This window comes from Calonectris borealis, chromosome 27 (assembly GCF_964195595.1).
Source record: "Calonectris borealis chromosome 27, bCalBor7.hap1.2, whole genome shotgun sequence".
Lineage (NCBI taxonomy): Eukaryota > Metazoa > Chordata > Aves > Procellariiformes > Procellariidae > Calonectris > Calonectris borealis.
The window spans coordinates 5083381-5103269 of record NC_134338.1 but is presented as its reverse complement, the minus strand read 5'-3'; the positions used below and the strand labels follow the sequence as shown (position 1 = coordinate 5103269).

General features: G+C 38.0%; 1 protein-coding gene across 3 annotated transcripts in view; it reads left to right on the top strand.

Annotated features, from left to right (window-relative positions):
- The window catches only part of KAT6A (lysine acetyltransferase 6A), a 52806-nt gene that overhangs the window by 323 nt on the left and 32594 nt on the right, over positions 1-19889 (top strand). For 2 of the 3 annotated variants that reach the window (XM_075174905.1, XM_075174906.1), the window contains exons 2-3: positions 1651-1700; positions 1803-2572. In XM_075174905.1, the coding sequence (XP_075031006.1) occupies positions 1970-2572 (603 nt within the window). In that variant the 5' untranslated portion in view covers positions 1651-1700; positions 1803-1969. Of the gene's footprint in view, positions 1-1650; positions 1701-1802; positions 2573-5362; positions 5449-19889 lie in introns of those variants that run through there. The other variant, XM_075174907.1, reaches the window with a different exon arrangement.

The window sequence follows — 19889 nt, the reverse complement described above, 5'->3', positions numbered from 1 at the left end:
ACCCTGGGGAGGCGGCGGCCACGGCACGGCGCGGATGAGGCGGTGCAGGCCGGGGGGTCGCGGGCTGAGCTCGTCTCTGTCTCTAGCGCGAGAGAGCGCGGCTGAGGCGGGCGCGGGCCCGGCCGAACCGGTACGAGGAGCCGGGCTGCACTACCCGTTTCCGCGGGGGTGAAGAACGGTGTGGGGCCCGGCTAGCTGTCGGGGCTGCGGCCTGCGCCCCGTTTCTCCTCATTCCGCTGGTGCGAGGCCCTCGACTGAGGGCGTGCGCCCCTCGGAGCGTCGCGTGCGGGGCCTGTCCGGGATGGGGATGGGGATGGGGACGAGCGGTAGCAGGTGCAGGGGCCGCTTGTCACGCAGATAGCGAGTGAGCGACCTGGCGTTGGGACCGTCCCGGTATCGCCCCAGCCTGGCCGGGCGGTTACGTAACGTCCTGCGCACGGAGCTCTGTTGAGGACAGAGCGCTGCGTCCTCCTTGGCCCCGGAATCCTAGTGTGCTGGGGCACTCCGGGAGCACAGCTTCGCTTTGCCAGGCAGGCAGGTCTCGGGGACCATATTTCCTTTTACATCTGTTGTTTGCGGGGTAAAAGAACTCTAGGCAAACACTGCATCCTTTCTGCTCTGAACAGTAGTTCAGTACTGGCTGTATGGAGCTGTGCAATTGAGTCTGATGTCTGTGTGCAAATGTGTTCTGTGTGTTGATAAATTCTTCATACTCACTAGAAAGCAGAATGGGAGAACTGTGTTCACAACTAGCTCGTGACTAAAACTTCCCTTGCAGAAAATCGTTATTCCTTGTAATAAACAGTTTATAAATTCTCGGTTAGTGTACTTTTGCAGTAGAACTTCAGCACAGGATACTGTTATCACACTTGGAAAAAGTCTTTGTTAAAGACAACTAAAGGCTGTGAAGTATAGCCTCGTACCCTTCCACCTGCATCTTTAATTAGCAGTGTCATAAGCATTCCTTCTTCATTGTGTATGGTCACCTGTTACTTTGTCCTCAAGTGTTTTCAGTGTGCCTCATCTATACTGAAGATTATAATGTTGCATTCTTCTTTTCTATGGTCTCTGGAAGTGGAACATTTAATTACAATCTCCAGCTGTGTTTCTTCACTTTTCTTCACTTTTTTTCTTGATGGAACAATTGTCATAGCTTTTCTTAGCAGGAGGGAATCAGACCTATGATTATGCTCCTGGAAGAGCTGAAAGTTTCTTGCTATTTGCTCAAGACTCTTGGCTATTCCTACTGCTTTCTATTGAAGTTTCAGGCAGTGTCTTCCATGTGCAAAGATGAAGAGAGCTGCTGCTTTTTTAAGATCTTTGTTGTGGGTTCCTCCCCCCCCCCCCAAATATTAATTTAAGTTGTGCTCAGCAATGATATAAAACTTGGTATAGAATTTATACTGACTAATGGATTGAAATAAAAAGGGCACACTTTTTTCTCTAGGTTGTATGGAATTATTTTAGTGTTAAAGTATGCTTTTATTAGTAGTGAAGATAAAACCTTAAATATTACTTCAGTGTTTCAGAACTGTAGTAGTGGATTAAAACTCTGCTCTGTGTTTAATGAGTTAATGTTGGCTGCTAATTTTTTTTTTCTTTTTTTTCTAACTGTTCTTTGGAAATCTCTCTCTTCTTGTCTTCTTCCAGGCCTAATGTTACAGTTCTTCTTACTGTGAGTGTGCAGACCAGAAGCTGAGGTGAGATATGCTGAAATCTTTATACCTTTGTGGAAAAACTTTCTCTGAAGCTGCTACGGGATTTATATAGAAAGAATAATTGTTTTGCTTTCCTCTCTTCAGAGTGAAAACAATAATGTTTGAGAAAGGAGGAGTAATTCAGAACAGAAAACGTGTATGCTATGGTTAGCTGGTTCCCATCATTCGAGAATCTGTTTTCTCATCGTGTGAAACTTGTTCAGCATCGGGATAAAGGATAACGACTCTATGGATATACAGAATTTTTCATCATGGTAAAACTCGCCAACCCGCTGTATACAGAGTGGATTTTGGAGGCAATCAAAAAGGTAAAGAAGCAAAAACAGCGTCCTTCAGAGGAGAGGATATGCAATGCAGTGTCGTCTTCGCATGGTTTGGACCGCAAAACTGTTCTGGAACAGTTAGAGTTGAGTGTTAAAGATGGAACTATTTTAAAAGTCTCCAACAAGGGTCTCAACTCCTACAAGGATCCTGATAATCCTGGGAGAATAGCACTTCCAAAGCCTCGGAACCATGGCAAGTTGGATGGTAAACCAAACGTGGACTGGAATAAACTTATCAAACGGGCAATTGAGGGCTTGGCTGAGTCTAGTGGCTCATCCTTGAAGAACATCGAGCGCTTTCTGAAAGGTCAGAAAGATGTGTCTGCATTATTTGGAGGTAGCGCTGCCTCCATTTTTCACCAGCAATTACGATTAGCTGTCAAACGTGCTGTTGGCCATGGTAGGCTCCTTAAAGATGGACCTCTGTACCAACTCAACACTAAAGCAACCACTAATGCTGATGGGAAGGAGAGTTTTGAGTCTCTTTCCTGTCTCCCTCCAGTGTGTCTCCTTCCCCATGAAAAGGATAAGGTAAGACCCAGTTTGCATAGGCATTTTCTTGTGATTGATGAAATGTGTCAATACAGAGTCGCAATTTGAGGTCAATGATTTGTTTAACTTGCATCTTGTAAGTTAGAAATGACTAATGTTCATTTAGGATCCTACTGTGTCCAAATTTCTAAGTGCAGTCAGAGGAAGCGTAATAGATTGTAATTTGTACTTTGGACCTGAAAACTGCAAATGAACTACTGTGGGGAATTTACTTCTTAACGCTTCTGTACAGCAGAATTGAATTTATGATAACAGGCTTATTATAGTTATGTTAGCAAAACATAGGAAGTAAGCCTCCTCACTTTAAGGTGAGGTGGATTTGCCAAGCAAACTTGAGATCATCTCATATTTTCACATTTTTATTTGACTGCCAGTTCAGCTTCTTGTTTGAATACAGATAACATAGTGAAGCGCTGATTAGCAATTGCCACCTAATGCTGTCGTAGAGGCTTTCTTTTTTCACAATGAAAAAATTACATTCTGTCCCAGAACAGCTTTGTTGTGAAATAGGAAGAAAAGGTATATAGGATATAGCAGTTGAAAAGAAGAGTGAAATCAGAGGATACAGAGAGCATGGAAATGCTGGAATGAATACTCATGGACTTCTGTTCCCTTTTGTGTGCCCCTCCCCACCCTTCTTAAATATAGTTCGTTATACAAACTGAAGTATTTTTCTATTGTTTTCTCTTATTTTTATGCTTTTTTTCCCCTCCTTTCTTCCATCTTTGTGCATGCCTAAGGTCTTTGACCCTCCACTCCAACCTCAAGATGAAGTTGTTAGAGTGAAATTCATACCCAGACAGTATCTTTCCTGTCCTTGTGCTACTGTGAAAGCAGAGTAGAACGGAAGTCTGTTTATTGAAAACCAATTTGCCAGTAATTCACATCTTTGCACTGCTAGTCTCCAGGACTTTCAGAATGTGAAAATTATTTTTTCTGTCCATAATAGATACATTTTTCAGCAGTGTTGGAAATTTTTGGTTGTTGTAAGTATCCTCTTCAGGAATGGGTTCTTCGAGTGTGTGCTGCTCATGTTTTTTCAAGTCAGCTTCACTCTGGTGAGAGGGCTGCTTTATGATCTATTAGAGTTTGAAGACTTAAAGCTACTGTAGGAGTCTTTTTCCTAAAAAAATCCATCTGCGCAGCTGCTTTATCACCAGTATTCTAATTTAATTGTAGGAACTCTACTGTGGACACAGTACTTAACTAGTCAGAGCGTTGTGTTGTGGGCTGATGGAATGTAGGAAATAAGTATTACTATGCTTCCTCTATCCTTTTTTCAAGTGTTTCTGTCTACAAATGTTTCCTATGTACTTCTCCAACTATATCTGTAATGAAATCAGTATAGCTGTAAAATGGTATGAAAACTGGATGTAAACAATCTTGGTACATGAGGCAGCTGGATTGAGAGTGGTAGTAACAGTGGAAAATATTATCTGTGCATATTATTATTAACATGGTATGTTTTGCAGCCTATTCAGTCTTCTTGTAATGTGCCAAAACTCAGGACTAGCTTGATACTCTTTCAGATGAAGTGTTCCCTGGGGTTTTCTTAAAATGGGACATATCAGAGTGGTGAATGGTAATATGAGCTGCTATAAATACTGAATTTGGTCTGGGGTTTGTCTTTTGTCCCCTGGAAAAATATGTGTATCAAGTTCTTGTGTGTGCATATGTGCATAAATATAAACACATGTATATGTATGTGAGTTTTGGGCTGTTAGATATGCTCCCTAATTCCTTTCCACCTGCTCTGGTCCGAGCAGCTTGAACACTAAAAGGATTGTTAGTAACATTAGAATACACAGTAGCTATAGTAGAAATTTTGCAATAAATTCTTTTGATTTTTTTTTCTTTTTGTGTGTTTTAAACTAACATCTTAGATTTCTGCTCTTCATGTACCATCTCAGTGCTGTGTAACCCATGCTGAGTTTCATACTAGTTTCTTAAGTTGTTTTGAAGATACAATATTAAAACATCTATGTAGATTCTGCCAGCATTAATTGACTTTAAAGTCAGTGGAAACCAAAATACCAGTTCCTATTCTACAGGATTTTTAAAACAGTTTGTTTTTTGTTATTTGTGTTAATGGCAAACACTATGTGATAATCTTCCCTCACTCTACTGTTTTGTGTTAAATCTCAACCAGTTATGCAGGTGCAAAAGGCTTACTATGCTGTAGTAATTTTCTTGACTTATTGGGTGCTTGAGAGGGTGAGGGATTTTTTTTTTTCTTGGTGGTGGTTGTTGTTTTGGTTTTTTTCCTTTTTCTCTTTAATGGAATTATTGAGCACAGTTTCTCTGGGAGAATTGTGACAATGTTTCTCTTGATTCTTAGAAGAGCCTTGGCAACAACATGAACAAAAGCTCAACCTCCCAAACCTGAGAAATCCTAATGACCTGTCTTTTGTTTGCTGTTGTTAATCTTTTATCCTTGCACTATTTGGTCTTTAACATCCATTTAAGAACTCTCCATGTATCATATGGTCCAAATTTATGAATCTTAAAGGTGTAATATTTCTTCCTTTCGTTTGCCTAAATGTAGCTTCCACTCAGCTGCGAGTGCTTACCTGTCTGTTTGATAGTAGTGTCACTATATTTAGATGCCTAGAAGTGAACATTCAATTCTGGATATTTTCCTGTGTATTATGAAACTGAGTACTTTGCAGGAGGTCTATGAAAGTTGAGGTTTAGATTTTTTTAAACAAAATAAACATAAAGTAGCACTACAGAAGCTTTGTTTAGTAAATATTATTTGCTTTTTTTCAGATCTTATTTTTTATCTCAGTGTTCTGTGAATACCAGATTCCAGCGTTCCAGGGCAAAAAACCTGGCAAGTTATCATGGTTTACCAGGTAGTAATGACGTGCTGCTGACCTTACGGTTTTGAAATCCCTGGCCTAAAAACACTATTTGGATGAAAACAAGCAAACAGGAAAAAAAAAAACCTGCTGATGGGCAGAGCTCAGTGCTGAAATTTGCTTATCTGTTAGTGACAATGGCTGACAGAAGAGTTGTCTTTAATTTCAGTTTTAAGTGCTATGTGTGCCTTCACTTATGTATAGGCTTTATGGAAGTGGCCTTTTCTTTCTTTTCAGTCTCCTGTAGTTTAGAAGCTAAAATGGGAATTGCAGTTAAGAGCTATTTTTGCATTCCTTGTGACCTTTTGGACTAAATGCTGGTCTTGACTTTGGTGTTGTTTCTATGATAGGTGACAGACTGTAAGATTCGCAATACCTACCCCTGTTGTGGAAAGGAGGAAGGGGGGGTGGGTGGTGGTAAATTGTTGCAATACCTAAAAGTAAAGGGAGTTCATACTGAAATTGTAATGAAAGAGAAGATGGTTGAGTTGCTGCCTCTTGGGTAAGTATCAGGCAAGCACTATCCCTTCAACATAGCTGGAAGTGAGGAAGTGTAGATGTCAGGCCTCCCACATTAGGTCAGCCAAAGAGGTGATAAGCGTGGAGCAAAGAACATTTGGCGCTGCGTCCACCATCCATCAGTGACATCTGGAGGGAATGAGCAATACTGTGCAAGCTAGACTCTAAAATAGGTAATCCCACTGTTACAGTGCAATTTCTACAGTGAAGCCCTGATTAAATATGCATGAAAGATTTCTTTAAAGTATAACTGTCACTTCTGTTTCACGTGTAATTAGTATACTTGCAGGCTGAAACAGGATTTTTACTTTTTAAAGTTGTTTTTTTCATGAGGAAAAATTGCTGTATGTCAGTATACGTTCAGAGAACAGTTTTATTTCTTGAAACTTCCTACTAATTATTTTAAAAAATGCTTTTTCTGAGGTGGGAGAAAAAATTCTTTGATGCTGCTTTGGAAACCGTAACTTATCTTCAAATGAATGCCATGTACCTTTATATAGCTGAGGGCAAAATTTTTTTTGTCATCTTTATAAAAGCTAAACAGAATAAACAATGATACTGTTTTAACATATACTGGCTATTGAGATGTCTTTGGGAATAGAAAGGCTTGACACGAGTATGCAGAAAAAACTTAGAGAGTATCTTGGTTAAATTTGCTGGGATATTTCACCACTTGAATGTGTTTTTGGTTTTGGGTGATTACGGTTTTTTTTGTTCATGATTGGAGCAGGTGCTGTAGAGATGATTTAGGAGGTTAATCTTATTCGTACTGACACCTTGCATCTCTGCCAGAGGTTACCACAGCCATTGCAAAGATAAGGCAAGTGGTGTTTCGCTCCTCAGCTGCTGCAGTTTGTAGACCAGTTTATTACTATTAACTGAAATTGTTGGTTTAAGTTAATGTTCTGTATTGTGAAATTCAGCTGCTGCTGGAGGGAGAGAATCTCCGATGAAGGGACAGAGGGGGCAGCACAGGGTGGTAGCCTCTTTAATAATCTCTATTGTGAACTGTCATATCATCAGAGGCCTTGGTTGCATGTTATTGAGTTGACCACGCAACCTGCTATACCTTTGTTTTATCTGTACCATTAATACCTTTATTTCTTTGCTTGCTTTTTGGCACAAAAGATGGGTTGGATTTGCCAGACAAGAAAGACTGATTTCTCTCTCTTATAGGCACTTAGTTTGAAATACTCTATTTGTGCATTTGAAGCCGGAGTATCTGACGCTTATGTATGGCTATCAAATGCATATTACGTATTTAATTGTGAGAAACTTCTTATGCAGTTGTGTGCTGCATCTTTAGAATGCTGGGGGAAGGGGTTGCAGATTGCAATACTTCAAGAGTCTCTTTTGATCAGAAACTTTGAAATAGGTAACTTTGCCTTTTTTTTTTCTTTTGCTTTTTTTTTTTTTTCTGTTTTATTGAAGCAGAAGAGCCCACTGAACTTACGTTGATGTGGAAAGCCCTGGGCTGTCTTCCTGAACAGTTCTCATTGGTACAGTAGCCTTTATTTGTAGGGCTATGGTACCTAGTAGTTCAAGTCCTGTTGTGTTGGCACTGTATGAAAGTGTAACTGAAAAGCATCTTGTTTTAGAAAGTTGGCATTTAGTGTGAAATAAGACAATACTGATGAGAGACAGAGCACAAGATAATACTATCTATGTAACAAATAAATATCATGGTATATTAGCTACATGCTGAAAATTTTAATCATATCTTTTAGTCATTACAAAACAAATGCATTCATGGTTTTGAGATTACAAAAAATTATGCCTGTGTATTATGGCAGTACTTACTGCAGGGTATGTTTTCCATTGGAATCAGTACTTACTGCAGGGTATGTCTTCCTTTGGAATCATTTAGCATGATTTTAAAATTGTGTAGTATGACGGTCAGGCTAGAAGGAGGAACCCAGCCACAGCTTGAATAGTAGCTTTAGTGAAAAACCAATGCAGATGTGGAGATCAGAATGTAGTACTTGTATAAAACTCCAGGCAAACTGTGTTACCTTATTAATACAGCAGTTTTTGATAAATGCTAAAGCTGTTATCCCCAGAATGCTGAAGTGCATTGTTTCACTACCCTGCATGTTCTGTTTATCAATTCACTGTCAACAAAAATAGTAATAATGTATATAACAAATAGGAATTAAATTTACCATTTTACCATAAATTTACCATTACTAAATGGTAATCTAAAATTACTAAATGGTAATCTAAAATAAACTAAAAATCACACTATGCATGATTTTTTTGCAGTATGACTACAATTAACAAGTGCTGTTTAATAGTTAATATAGTATTACTACAATGCAAGAATTACTGCACTAGTACAAGACTACTGCAATCAGTAATATTTAGTACTGTTTAAGAGCAAAGAGCTCTTTCTGGTACATTGTGCAGAACTAAGCTATAGTAAGATGCAGGTCTTAAGGCAGGAAGCTCTAGATAAAGACAGCTTGCTCTGCTTTTGTTTTTTTGATGCTTGTTACAGAACTCGGGTTAAAAGGCTGTAAGAATTTTTGTAAAATTGTTATTATTTAAAAAAAAAATGTTGATACATCAGCTAACTGAAAGAGGAGTTGAAATAATTGATGTATATGTTGGATGTTTCCAGAGTATTTGAAATTTGATCTCAGGACAATAGTAGGACTGTTTCTTCCACAATTAAAAGGAAAATACAGATGGTATTAATTGATCTCCATTTGCACTCTCCTTGAAACTGTCTTTTATGTCAGTTAAAACTGGATATGGCTGTAGCAACCTCTAAGTAAATATCTTAATATTGTCCTGCAGTACAACTGAGAGTGTATTCTGAAAGCGCTTCCTGAAAGAAAAATGGTGGAAACTTTTGTGGCTGAAAAATAGGAGGAGTATTTAAAGCTGTCTCACATGTGTTATTTACGGCATGTCTGTTGCCTAGTTTTGTGTTGCTATTTATATCTGTTGGTACTTATCAGTTGCTTTAACTAGGTTATTATACATGCAGCATCCTTTAGGCCTTCCCTCTTGCAAATAATAGCTCTAGATCCCAGTGTGCACTTGTATTTATCATACGAAGCCAAACTTCTTGTATCTTTTTAGAAAGTTCATATGCTTTGAGGGCATCATAGTTGTTTTGAAGGCCTTTAAGCATACAATAGCTATTGCTATATTGTGCCTGGTTTAGGTTAATAACTGTTAATTCCATGTCTTAAAGCAAAGGACTGTGCCGTTACTGGTAAGGAAGTTATTTGTGGATTGGTTTGTTTTGGGTGGAGTATGTAAATGATCTGCAACCAGAGCATTGTAATTACATTTTGAGAGCTCACCCTTGCTGTCCAAGGGTGCTCTTCAAGCTTTGGCTCCCAGCTGGATTAAGATTCACTCTCTTCCAGCTGGTTCTGTGGAAGAGAAGGCTGTAGTTCTGTCTAAAAAAAGTCATGGTTGATAACAGATGGCCTCCATCTGTACTCTGTGTAACTCTGGAAACTTGAGTGCTAAAAAATTACTTCGAACTTGATTCACTTGATTAGTGAACAGGTGAAGTAGCTCTTAGTAATAGAGTAAACGTAAGGATGTCAGAAATGTTACTGTCATGGACAGCTATGAATGGATGCTGTGAGATGGTGCATTTAGGCTGAAATGGTGCGGAATGATACCAAGAGGGGCTCTGGCAGTATTTGGAGTAATGATAACTTAAAGGCAAAGTTTGTGACTGTGGGAAGACATCAGATGTTGTGATGAGTACCTACGTCAATGGGGTACTACTGTGGAGGAAGTTTTTAACGGCATTCTCTGACACAGTTTCAGCAGAAGCTGAGTATAGGATAGCGGGTTAAAAAAGAGGAGACTAGTCCAATGTGTTGGCTGGATCCCTGTTGTTAGTCCTTTCTGTCCTGGAGATTTTTGACGGATATGGAATGACACATCTCTGAAGTTTGGTTAATAAAGGGACCTTATTAACTACAGAGCTTTATAGTCAGACAGGGAAGAGGGTGGATGGTGGAGAACGTTGCTAAATAAACACCATCTTGATTCCAGTGCTAGCTTTGTTACGTAGCAAGGGAAGAAACAGCAGAGAGAATGAAGGCATGTAATCCTGTCCCTGCCCTTCCCCTAGTTTCCCAACAATTTTATCTTAAGACATAGTGGTGGCAGGAAAAACAGTTAAAAAGGTATAAATATTAAATGAAGTAAAGTCATTTTACTTGAAAGATACGTTCTATGTTCTTAAACTAAGTACAAATATGCAATCCACAGAAAATCTGGTAAACAAATCCTATGTGTGACAGACTGCTGAGTCCTTTGACCTCTGTCTGCTGTGGAGTAGGTGGGTAGAAATGTTTTACTCCTACTTGCCTCGTTAAAGGGTTTCAAACTAAATTTATCCTAATGAGTTGTGATAAGTCATGTTAGTCTTTGTTCGACCTATTTAGGTTTTCTCTTTATTTGTTGTGTAAATCTGACTTAATTTTTCTGTCCTCACCAATCTTTTCTGACTGTGTGAACACCTTTCCTTGGAACAGCTACTAATACTGCTTCAGGCATTAGATGAGAAATTGTAGCTCATTGCTTGTTTCATTGTCCAAACATCTGGCAGTCTTTCCATTGTTACTGCTATTGTAGTAAATTTGGACTTGTAGTGAGATTGAAAAGAAAGGAGGGAGAAGGGTGTCCAAAAAGAACGACCCTTGCATAGTAAACAGAATCCCATTGATAATGTATTTGCTTGTTTTGAGTTACTTTTGAAGGCCAGTTAACCAGTCTGTAGACCCATGCATGAGCAATGAATTCTGGGTTGAAAATACTGAATCTTCCAAGCACGTTTCTATGAAGACCTATGAATTACTAAAACTTTTAATTATCAATACCTCTATCAGTTCGCTATATTTCTGAAAATTGGATAGAACAAATTATGGATCTTGGTACACAGCTAAATACCTGCACAAGTATTATTAAAAATATGAGAATGGAGCTCTTCCTTTTCTAGAATCTTTGCTTTTAAATCTTTATCAGCAAGTTGAGTCACCATTCTGTCTCCTTTTATCCATGTGTAAAATGGAAATTATGTCAGAACTAAAGGTATTCTGAATTATAAAGGAAATCACCGTTTCTACACGTTTCTCCCTATTTCTTTTATAACTGTTCCATCTAATCTTAAAAGTCCAGAAAAATCGGTGATGGATACAGCTATTAGGGGTGTGTGTGTGTAGGTTTGACTTCATTTATAATTCTTCAACAATATACAGCCTCTCCCAGGCATTAGGTTTCTCCTCAGTCTTTGAGACTCAATCCTGGATATTTAGTAAGGAGGTGTTTTGATTGGAGTGTTGGATCTCTGAACTTGTCTGGACTCATAGTGAATTCCTTGAAGGTGCGTGTGGAAGGAAAGAAAGCTATTCTGCTGGTCAATGTTACAATGACTAAGCTTCAGAAGCTGCTAATCATTAAGATGCATGCAAAATTTTTAAAGCAATCTCAGGAGACAGTAGATGCACTCACTTTGTGCTGCTACCAATTTTTTTTTTTTTAAATGTGCATCCGTAAGAATACAGTGACTGACTGCCTTACGTCAGCACAGACTTCACCTGGCTTTGCAAATTCAGGGTACCTTTGTATGGGCAGTCTCTCAGCAGCAGACCTGTTTGGAAAAGGTTTTATCTGCTCCTGTTTGGGTTTTTGCCACACTTGCTGTATAAGGCTGCTCATGTGGGAATGATCAATGTTTGAGCAGTCTGTGCAGGGTACGGGGAGGGAGAGCAGCACTGAATTAGGACTGTGGGTCAAGAACACGGGACTTTGTTAAATCTTACTGTCAAGAGTGTTATATTGGGCAGTGGATTTTGATAATGAAGAATTATATGCAGAGTGTTTATTTTCTTTTTTTTCTTCAATCTTGTGTTCAAGATCGTAGAGCTTCAAAAAATGAGTAGGATTTGGTCCCATAGTTGCACTTGTGTGGGTATCCTAAGTAAACTACAAATAGCAGCCTTGAATCAGATATTTTTAACGTGCACTAAATTCTCATCCACAATTCCTTTTGTGCCTTCTCTGTTATCGTGTTTATGTGGGCCCTTGCATTGTGTTAATTTTTGTTCATTCATTTTTGTTTTCTAACTGAAGTATTTTCCTTTTTTTTAGGGGTGCAGGTTATGTTGAAGGAAAGTGGTGTGCAGTATTTAAAGATGTAATAATTACCTATATGCACAGAAATTACTTAGGTGTTTACAAAAGTCTCTTCCCCAAAGTAATTTGTTATTTTTAGACATCAAAGTCAGTACTGAAGTTCCTTATTTTTTGTGAAAACTGAAGTATCATGGAATGCAAACTGTTTCCAATGAGAGGAGTTAAGATTTTAGTTTGCTGTTGATTTGAGGGGTGTGTTTTGCTTTTGCAGCTGTGGAAGTCCATGACTTCTTAGAAATATTATTTCACCTAAAATTGAGTGATATAATCATCTGTTGATCCTAAGCCAGCATCCTTTATTTTCTTGAAAATTGGGAAGCTGGGACAAAGTATAGGAGAGAGCTTACAGGATATAAGTTTGAGTAAAGAAAACTTCAGTAACTTGAACTGCCAGGTTTCTGAATCAGTGTCAAATGAAGGGAGTTTCTTTATACTGCAAATAAAGAAATTTGAGCCTCCCTTCCCTCCCGCCCCACCACCCCCGCCCCGAGTTTGTAGGCAGGAAGTCTTGGCATGTGATTCTCATTGTGACGTACAAATCTTGAATTGTTTTAATCCTCTGATTGGAGGACTTCTTAGCTCTGGGAAGGTTATTTAACGATTAACTGTCTAAATATTTCCAGTTGACATTCTGTAAAGTTCTTATGTGCATGTCTAATAATAAGGCAGTTTCTTCAGTTTGCATGTCAGCCCCAAGTAGTATCCACATTGCTTTTTTTCATAGGTTTCCAGGTGTCATAACCACTGCATAGAATTCAGCCTGTATATACTGCACCAATATCTAAGCTATTAACCTTGACACTTCACTTTACTCTTGTAGCAGCATTTCAGATGTTCTCTCCATTTTAATAGTCCTTCCTCAAACAGCAGCACTTATTTTGAATGTCCTTTGATTTTTCTTTTTAAATGACCCTTTTATGTTTCTCTTAGGAAGAGGTAATGTATTTCATGCTTGTTGTTTCTTCTGTGTACTTTTTTATCTTTTCTCCCTTACACTTGTTTTAATGTAGCCTCATGTTTTAGGCCATCATTCTGCCATACAAATATGCTTCTTCCTTTCAAGTGAGTCTCAACTAAGTGAACTGGAGACAAAATATCGATTGACACAGGCAAACCTAAATACATGTGTTATTGTAATAGTTTTTCATGTGTCTATTAAAATATATTTAGCATTGTTTTTTTGAGCACAGAGAGTATTTTAAGGAATTTCTGTTTTTACTCTCAGTTGCTTCATATTTTTTCTTCACCATACTGTCTGGAGAGAACGTTAAGAATTGTGATTTGGTAACTCGGATAGAAGAAGGGTGAGTCGTTCACCAGGTTAAAAAAACTGAACCTATTGCTGCCACAAGTTGATATTACTGAATAGTATTTCCCAAATTATGCTGTTTTCCCTATATACAACAAAAAAACCATTATTTGTAAAATTACTTTGGTAATATAAAATTCATTAGTTCTGATTTTATTGAGGCATGGAACTGAAGCGGTTTTCTTCCCCAGCCCCTGATCCAAAAGGCATGGAATCCAGGCTTTGTGATGCCCTGCTCACTGAAACATGTTTCCTCATGTCCTAAATCGTTTTCTTCACGTCGTGTAGGTTGTACTTCCCCTCTGGCTTTTCTGGTTCATCTACTCTTTCCAGTAGCTTCAGCATTTGAGGCAGACCTTTGCAACAGCATGGGCTATTTGAAGTGAGGAGTAATGGTTTGTCACTTGTTTAAAAACAGACACACAAAAAAACATTACCTACTATGAATTCTCAGAAGCCATCTATCAGTGCTCCTGGTTGATAACTTCCTAGCTAAGAAACAAAGGTACTGTAGTGTGGATGGTTCTGTAAATACTAGTTGGAGTAGATTTTCTCTCTGGAGAGCTCACATTCAGGATGTCTTAAAGAGCAAAGGAAGAAAAAAATTTGGTGTGAGTGTATGTGTTTCTTTTACACTAGCTTTAATTTTACACCTACTTGATTCCAACCACAATGACTGCTACAAGCAGATGTGCAATGATGGGGCAAAGACAGTCCTGGTATCTAGTGAGCCTCTGATGGTATTAAAATGTCTGCAGGAAATAAAGTGCATTCAGGTTACTGACAGTGACGCTGTGACAGTGTGGGCTATAGAGTTGGCTGTGAGTTTTGAGGAGTTTGCTTCCTCGCTTTTCCTAAATTAAGAAGACTACAAAGCAGATGGATTGCCCCCCCCCCCCCCCCCCCCCCCCGCAACTTTATCCATAGCCACTTCTCCGTAGTCGCCTTTAGGAGGGGGTACGGTCTGTGAATCTGTAGAGCACGTTTGGTTTCTAGACATCCTTTGTATAGTAACAACATGTGCTGAGAGGCTGGCAGGCTCTGAGACACTGTCAGTCCAATTTGTTCTGGCTCCCTCCCTCGCTGAATCTGGTGACATCACATAGATAGATGTGCTTGCGAGAAAAACAGCAGAAGGAGTTGAATGTCTGCCAAAAATTTGCAGTATGAAACTGAGCTGGCTGCTTCCAGTCTTGTTTTCGCGAATCTTTCATTGTGTGCTTACATTTTTCACTTGCCAGGATGTTCTTTGCTGAACAAACACAGCAGCAGTGAAATCTCTCCATACTTAGCATAACACAGTCTCACACAGAAGCTTTGGAGGAGTAGCCTGATCTCCACATTCAAAGTTATTCCAATTTAATAAATGATTCTAAAACTTTTTGAATTCTAGTAGGATGTTATTCTTTATCCTCCCCAAACTGAATTTAGCTGATTTGTTTTTGAAAATGTCGTTAAGTGTTTGTTTGCGGTTAGTCAGAGGTGGTAAATACAGGAAACATTGAAGCTGTGAAGAATTTGATCTGGTTCTTCTAAAGCTAGACAGTGTTTACATGTGGACGTCCAAATTTGAAGCACTATGGGGATGAAGCAGATGTGCACAAATACTGGCTAGAAGAGATAAGAAAGGCTGTCTTAGACTGTTAACTGTACAGAGGTTCCCATAAAATTCTCTTTGATTAAATAAATTGCTCATGAACTTCCTGCAGAGGATACATGAAATAGTTTACTTCTTCCCTGAAAAGTTGCATGAACGTTCCAGCTTTGCTTTCACAAGGTTGCTTTCACGAATTATATAGGATAGCCACTGTTAGATGAGGCCAGCTGTGTTTGGGGAATTTTTTTTCAGTGAAATGGTATATACTTTCTGCTCCTCCTGTTCACAGAAAAGTATTTCTATTCAAGAAAAAAATAAATTGCAAAACAGCTAATGAAATTCAGTGCTAAGCTTTACTAGTCAATAACCTATAGGAAAAATAAGAGATAAGGAGAACTATAACAAATACAATTGTTCATGTCTTCTAATGTTTCATGAGGAATTTGCAGCTATTATGGTAATATAAGCATTTTGCAACTACCTCAGTCACGTAGCTGGAAAGCATATGTAATCATACAAAGCTATCATTGAATCTGAAACAATTCAGATGTGAACTGCTAATACAATAAATTCCCCATAACTTTTGTACAAGTCTGCAGGGGCTGTAGTAGTGCTGCTTTTTTTTGATGCAAGAACAAAGTATATTACACTACAACTAGAGAAACAGAGTCACAGAAGACTCGTTGATGCAACATCGTGTGGCAGTCATGGGAGTATCATTAAAGTTTGGTTCCTTGATTACTTGAATGAACTTTATTTGTAAGTCATCTTTTCCTACAAATTAGGTTTCTTCTGGTTAATGTCATATATTTTGCTGCAGCTACATGAGGATTTTGGAGGTGAAGTTGGATAGAAGCATGTACAAGGTGAATAGAAGCATAGTTAAGTGCAGTTTAATGATATTAAGTGATTTGCAAATACAAATGTAGTGTAGACATGAGCAAAAGAAAAGCGTGAAAGTGCGTGGACTAGGAAAGTAATTTTGAGGCTTATCCTTAGTGAAGCAATATGGCAGTCTGATGAAATATATCAGACACGAGCTTACTTGGTTGTACCTGTTTTTTCATGCTCTCTGCTCTTTAGTGCCATGTTGTTGTTACATTATAATCAAATTCTAAAACATTTCAGTAAAATGATCAGCTATCCTGGATTGCACAATTGCTCCAAGTTTTCCCTTCAAGTCAAACAGATAAGAGAAATAATTTTTCCCTTACTCATACCAGTTAACATCCAGTAGTAGTGCATACACACAGTTGAATGAAAGTAGCTGAAATGACAATGAAAACACTGGAGTTGTTCCGTTTCAGTGTAACTGCTGTGTTGAAATTGAACTCTAATATCAGAATTTGAGAAAGGGAAATGCTGTTTCCTTTTTACAGCCAAGTAAATCAAAGCAAAGACAAGTGGACATTATTGTTGTCATTGTTGATTAGGCGGAGGTGTCCTTGCTGGCCAGGAAGAAGAGTGAGTACAGTTTGGGGTACTGCTGCCTGGAGTAAGCTCTTGCTCCAAAGGAAAATATAATTCCTTGGTTAGAAGATTACATAATTCATGCTCTGACAGACTTTTGTCAGGAAGCATCTCTGAGATTGCCATGTTGCTGACTGTATATTATAAAGTATTAACTTTGTAGAGCACTTCTTATTTAAAATAAAAACCAAGGACTTGACTTCTGCTTGAAGTTCTGGATTTTTTTTCTGCTCTGTCTCTTCCTGTACTACCCTTTCTCATGGAAAGTGAGGGAGCAAATTAAAGGAGCAGGAAGTGGACACGTTCTTTAGGATGTGGTGGTAAAACCTTCAGCTAAAAGGCTTGGAGAGTAGCAGGTGTTTTACATATTTGAAAAAATGTAGGACTGCAGCTCAGGAAGTTTTCATTCTGACAGCAATCCATTGATTGAATAAAGATATGTTTATAAAAGATACTTTTATAAATCTGGTATAGTAGTCTATTTTTTTTTCCAACGGCAAACTGCCTCATTAATGTACTAGACTTCTTTAAAGTGTGTCAGATTATGTAAGTGGTTTAACTCCTACATTTTGATTTCCAAGAACCATGGCAGTTTCTTACAGGGGATTGCACAAAAAAAAAAAGTCATGGGTTTGAGGCAGATAAAAAGAAACAATAGGTCAAAGTGTATGGTCTCCTCCTGGGGAAAAAAAATATTGTAGTCTCTCAGATCAAAAAGTCAGAGTGGAGGTCCCAACAACATTCACTGATGCTAATAATGTAGCTTGCACTGTTGAATTGATGTTTGCTTGGTGCTCTTTTTGGGGTGTGGTGATGTTAGTGGTTTTTGCCATCAGGAGAAAGGTGGTAGCTCTAAATACTGTTCAAAGAGGTATAGCCATCTACAATGTCTTCTGAACTCGGATGTCTATCAGACCTTTGATCAGATTGCTTCCAGAAATTACATTGATTGACATGTCACTTATATGTTCCTTTACAATGTAGTGGGTGATATCACTGTTCATTGCTGCTGGCTTTTCTATGCCAAAAAGAGTGAAATTGCCATCAGTCCTATTCTGCTCTGCAAAAACTATTCCAATGTGCTCTGCATGCAGTTTAGCAAGCTGATATTTTAAAATGACTTCTACAAAAACTAAATGCAGCATTGGGACCAGCAAGATGTGAATATGCAGTTGATGTCAAATAGATTGATACCTTCAATGGATAACAGTATCACTGGTATCCAGAAATGTCTGCTGTCACCTGTGAAATGTCCACTCTTGTATGAATGAATTGCATGTGCTTGGTAAGAGATTCAAATGTGTGGACATGTGTAAGTCATCTAAAACTATTATCAAACAGTATTCATGGTAGAGGCTAACATATGAGTTTGGGCCAACAGGTGAATTTTGATGTAGTGTAGTAAATATTGCTTGAAGTATACAGTAGGCTTAAATGCACAATATTTCTTTATAATACATTTAAGCAGTCAATTTTTAAATTTCTTTTACTGTCCTATTGTTCTTTGATTAATAAGTATATAGGACTGCAGTATAAGTATATAGGACCTTCAATACCACAAGATTTCCCATTAGGTAAGAAGGTATTGGCAGAAAGGATATATTTAATGCATCTAAGGTTTTAATTGTTTCTTAGGAAGATGTACAGAAAGAGATCTTTAGTAAGCATCATAAAGGCTTGAAGTGTTAGTAGTATCAGCTGTTGGCATATGAACTGTAACTTTGGGGTATTTTTAAATGGGAAGTACTTAGGGTTGCCCAGGAGGGCATGTCTTATTGGCGTCCTGTGGTAGGATTACCTCACTAGCTTTTTCCCAAAACAAAGAACAAATATTTATGGAATATTTCTGCCTTTCTTATGTTTTCAGTAATAATTCTATGATGTTTTGTAAGACAAGCTGTGCTTAGGATTCTTTACCCATAATACATTTAAAAGAGCTTCTTATTATCTATACATCTGCTGGCTATGGGTTTCTCTTGTTTTATCTTTATTACTTGACTTGCATATAGAAAATAATAGTTTATTTTAAGACTGTGCCTATCTAACTGTCAGGAATTGGTTCATCTGCTATTGCTTTGTCAGAAAGGTTGCTCTATATTAATATGTTAGTATGTTTATTTTTTTTCCATGTATAAATACTTATATTTACTGTCCCATTAATTTCTCAGTCATTCCTGAGTATCTTAATTTGTGTAGGTCATCTATTCTTAAATAATTTTATTGCCTGTCCTTTGAAAATTATTTCCATGTCCTGCTGTTATGTGAATATTGGAGCTAGACATACAATCTTAATAATAGTCTCAATAATCTAATTCCTATTTTATATTCTTCTTGTATTTGTCTGTAATATTTAAACATATAAAGCAAAAATTGATAGGAAATATTTATTCCTTCTTTGCATCATTTACATTTTTATCATCTGCTCCTTGCAAGGAGCCTTTTGCCATTCGTTTCTCCCTTCCCCTTCTTGTAGGTTGTTCTGTTCTCTTTATTTTTCTCACTTGCTGCCCAATAATAATTTGTTAATTCTTCCTGTATCTTTCATGTACGCCTAATACTGCTGGCAAAAATCTTGCAATCTTCTTGTCTTCTTTCACATGATTTAACTCATTCCATGGTGTCTGCTGTGACGTTGACCAGAGGGAAGAAATCCCCTTTAATACTTCATGCTTTGTGAGGGGTTCAGTTTTTCAAACTACATCACTTTGTCAGGGGCTGTAGCATATGACCCTTTCAGAAGTAGTAAAGCTATTCTCCTTCATTTCGCAAAAAAAAAAAGAGAAATATAATTACCAAGTGGTGTTTATGTGTTCTTTAAGTGGTGCCAAAAGTTTGAAGGTCTTATCTGTGGTTATACTGCAATTTAGTAATACAGTTAATAAGGTGTGACTGTGTAATTAAGTCCATTTCACTACGCTTGCAGATGTTAGACCAAATGCATTGTTGATGTAATCTGTAAGGGATGGTAAAGACATCAATTCTTACTCTCTGATCGCAAATATGATTTGCCTGGTTTCTTTGTCTTGTGATGTTGGGGTACAGCCATTCTCCATAAATAAGTAGTCTCTCCAAGTGCTACTGTGATTACATACATAGTGGAAAATGAAATTCTTCTGGTTGCTTAATTGTACTATATGTTGACAACATTTCTGAGTACTTATCTTTAGCAGCTCGATTCTATATATCCAGATTTGCAGAGTAGGCATTTTAGGCTTGTGTCAAGTCTCTGAATTAACTCATCATTTTACAGCCCTTTGAACGTGTTTTCTTGAGATACAGTTTAGATTGAAGTGATTTAGATTGAAATTTGGTGCAGATTTCAGTTCTGAAAGTATATTGTCCCTTTTGTATTAAGAAAAACAACATTTT